This window comes from Sinocyclocheilus grahami, unplaced genomic scaffold (genome assembly GCF_001515645.1).
Source record: "Sinocyclocheilus grahami isolate Dianchi unplaced genomic scaffold, SAMN03320097.WGS_v1.1 scaffold8948.1, whole genome shotgun sequence".
NCBI classification, from domain to species: domain Eukaryota; kingdom Metazoa; phylum Chordata; class Actinopteri; order Cypriniformes; family Cyprinidae; genus Sinocyclocheilus; species Sinocyclocheilus grahami.
The window spans coordinates 1-323 of record NW_015512312.1 but is presented as its reverse complement, the minus strand read 5'-3'; the positions used below and the strand labels follow the sequence as shown (position 1 = coordinate 323).

Genomic DNA, 323 nt, shown 5'->3' with positions numbered 1-323 from the left:
TATTAGAATGATTTCTGAAGGATCAAGTGACACTGAAGACTGGAGCATGCCTTCACATAAATAAATAACATTTTAAAATAGTAATAAGTGTAATTATATTTCAAAATATGTTTTTGTTTTAGATTGTTTTAAGTAGAGAACTTGCTTGTAAAGCAAAATGCACAAACACACACATTAACAGAGACATCATGCATACCTCTGGAAGGCCAAGGATAAATTGATGAATGTTGGCCTTCTTCGCAGCTTCCTCGATCTCCTCCTGGCTGACGTCGCGGCTGTTGTCTCCATACTGAATGTTCTCAGCAATGGTGCAATCAAACAGG

General features: G+C 37.2%; 1 protein-coding gene across 1 annotated transcript in view; it reads right to left on the bottom strand.

The window, feature by feature from the left end:
- The window catches only part of LOC107578124 (multidrug resistance protein 1-like), a gene marked incomplete at its 5' end in the record, with an annotated part of 2,090 nt that extends 1,771 nt beyond the window's left edge, over nt 1–319 (bottom strand). Inside the window, one exon of the mRNA XM_016264111.1 lies at nt 197–319. Coding sequence (XP_016119597.1) covers nt 197–319 — 123 coding nt within the window. The remainder of the gene's footprint in view (nt 1–196) is intronic.
- Between the last annotated feature and the right edge of the window lie 4 nt (nt 320–323).